Source organism: Onychostruthus taczanowskii, unplaced genomic scaffold, assembly GCF_017590055.1.
Source record: "Onychostruthus taczanowskii isolate IOZ18803 unplaced genomic scaffold, ASM1759005v1 scaffold340, whole genome shotgun sequence".
NCBI classification, from domain to species: Eukaryota; Metazoa; Chordata; class Aves; order Passeriformes; family Passeridae; genus Onychostruthus; species Onychostruthus taczanowskii.
In genome coordinates, this window is record NW_024500795.1 from 1 (window position 1) to 1,493 (window position 1,493).

The window sequence follows — 1,493 nt, forward strand, 5'->3', positions numbered from 1 at the left end:
AAAAAAAAAAACCCAAAGAAACAGGAAAATGACCCCAAAAAAGTGAGAAATTGAGGGGGAAAACCAGAAAAATGAAAGAAAGCAGAAAAACGAGGGAAAAATCTTAAAAAGTCAGAGAAAAAATTTAAAAAAGGAAAGAAAAAAAGCAGAAAAATGTGAGAAGAGAAAAAAGCAAAAACATGAGGGGAAAAAGCAGGAAAATTAAGAAAAGAGCAGAAAAATGAGAGAAAAAAGCAGAAAAATAAGGGAAAAAAAGCAGAAAAATGAAGAAAAGAGCAGAAAAAATGAGGGAAAAAAAATCAGAAAAATGAAAGAAAAAAGCACAAAAATGAGGGAAATAAGGCAAAAAAAAAGAGGAAAAAAAGCAAAAAATGAGAGAAAAAAGCAGAAAAATAAGGAAAAAAGAAAAAAATGAAAGAAAAAAGCAGAAAAATAAGGAAAAAATTTCAAAAAATGAAAGAAAAAAGCACAAAAATGAGGGGAAAAAAGCAAAAAAAAAGAGGGAAAAAATTTCAAAAAATGAAAGAAAAAAGGAAAATGAGGGGAAAAAAGCAAAAAAAAAAGAGGGGAAAAAAGCAAAAAAAATGAAAGAAAAAGGCAGAAAAAAGAGAGAAAAAAGCAAAAAAGTGAAAGAAAAAAGCAATAAAATGAGGGGAAAAGGCACAGAAATGAGGGAAAAACCAGAAAAATGAAGAAAAAAAGCAAAAAAAAGAGGAAAAAAGCAGAAAAATGAGGGAAAGGGTCAGGAAATGAGGAGGAGGAGGAGGAGGAGGGGAGGAGGAGGAGGAGGGGAGGGGAGGAAGGCCCGACCTGCTCGTAGATGTCGATGGCGCGCGGGAACTGCTCGAGCTGCGCCGCGTACGCCGCCACCTTCAGCAGGCACTTGTTGGCTGAGCTGGGGGTGGGAGAGGGCAAAATTCCCAAAAAAACCAAAATCCCAAAAATCCCACCCGAAAAACCCCAAAAATCCCAGCTGAAAAAACCCAAAAATCCCAGCCAAAAAACCCCAAAATCCCCCAAATCCCAAACCCAGCCACCTTCAGCAGGCACTTGTTGGCTGAGCTGGGGGCGGGACAGGCAGGGGCCAGAATTCCCAAAAAAAACCAAAATCCCAAAAATCCCACCCAAAAAACCAAAATCCCAGCCGGAAATCCCAAAAATCCCAGCCAAAAAACCCAAAAATCCCAGCCAAAAAAACCAAAAATCCCAGCCAAAAAACCCCAAATCCCAAAAATCCCACCTGCAAAGACCCAAAAATCCCTCCCAAAATCCCACCCGAAAAACCCCAAAATCCCACCCAAAAAATGGCAAATCTCACCCAAAACCCAAAAATCCCACCCTAAAACCCCCAAAATCTCAACCCCAAAAAACCCCAATTCCCACTGAAATCCCAAAAATCCCACCCCAAAAACCCCAAATCCCAGAAATCCCCCCCAAAAACCCCCAAAAATCCACCCCCCCACCCCCCCCCCCCCCCCCACGCCCCCCCCGTC

The 1,493-nt window shown here is 40.8% G+C and overlaps 1 protein-coding gene across 1 annotated transcript in view; it reads right to left on the reverse strand.

The window, feature by feature from the left end:
• Window positions 1-780: 780 nt before the first annotated feature.
• LOC121339389 (alpha-soluble NSF attachment protein-like) overlaps window positions 781-1,493 on the reverse strand; it is a gene marked incomplete at its 3' end in the record, with an annotated part of 13,298 nt that continues 12,585 nt past the window's right edge. The window contains exon 6 of the mRNA XM_041411132.1: window positions 781-895. Within this exon, the coding sequence (XP_041267066.1) occupies window positions 781-895 (115 nt within the window). The remainder of the gene's footprint in view (window positions 896-1,493) is intronic.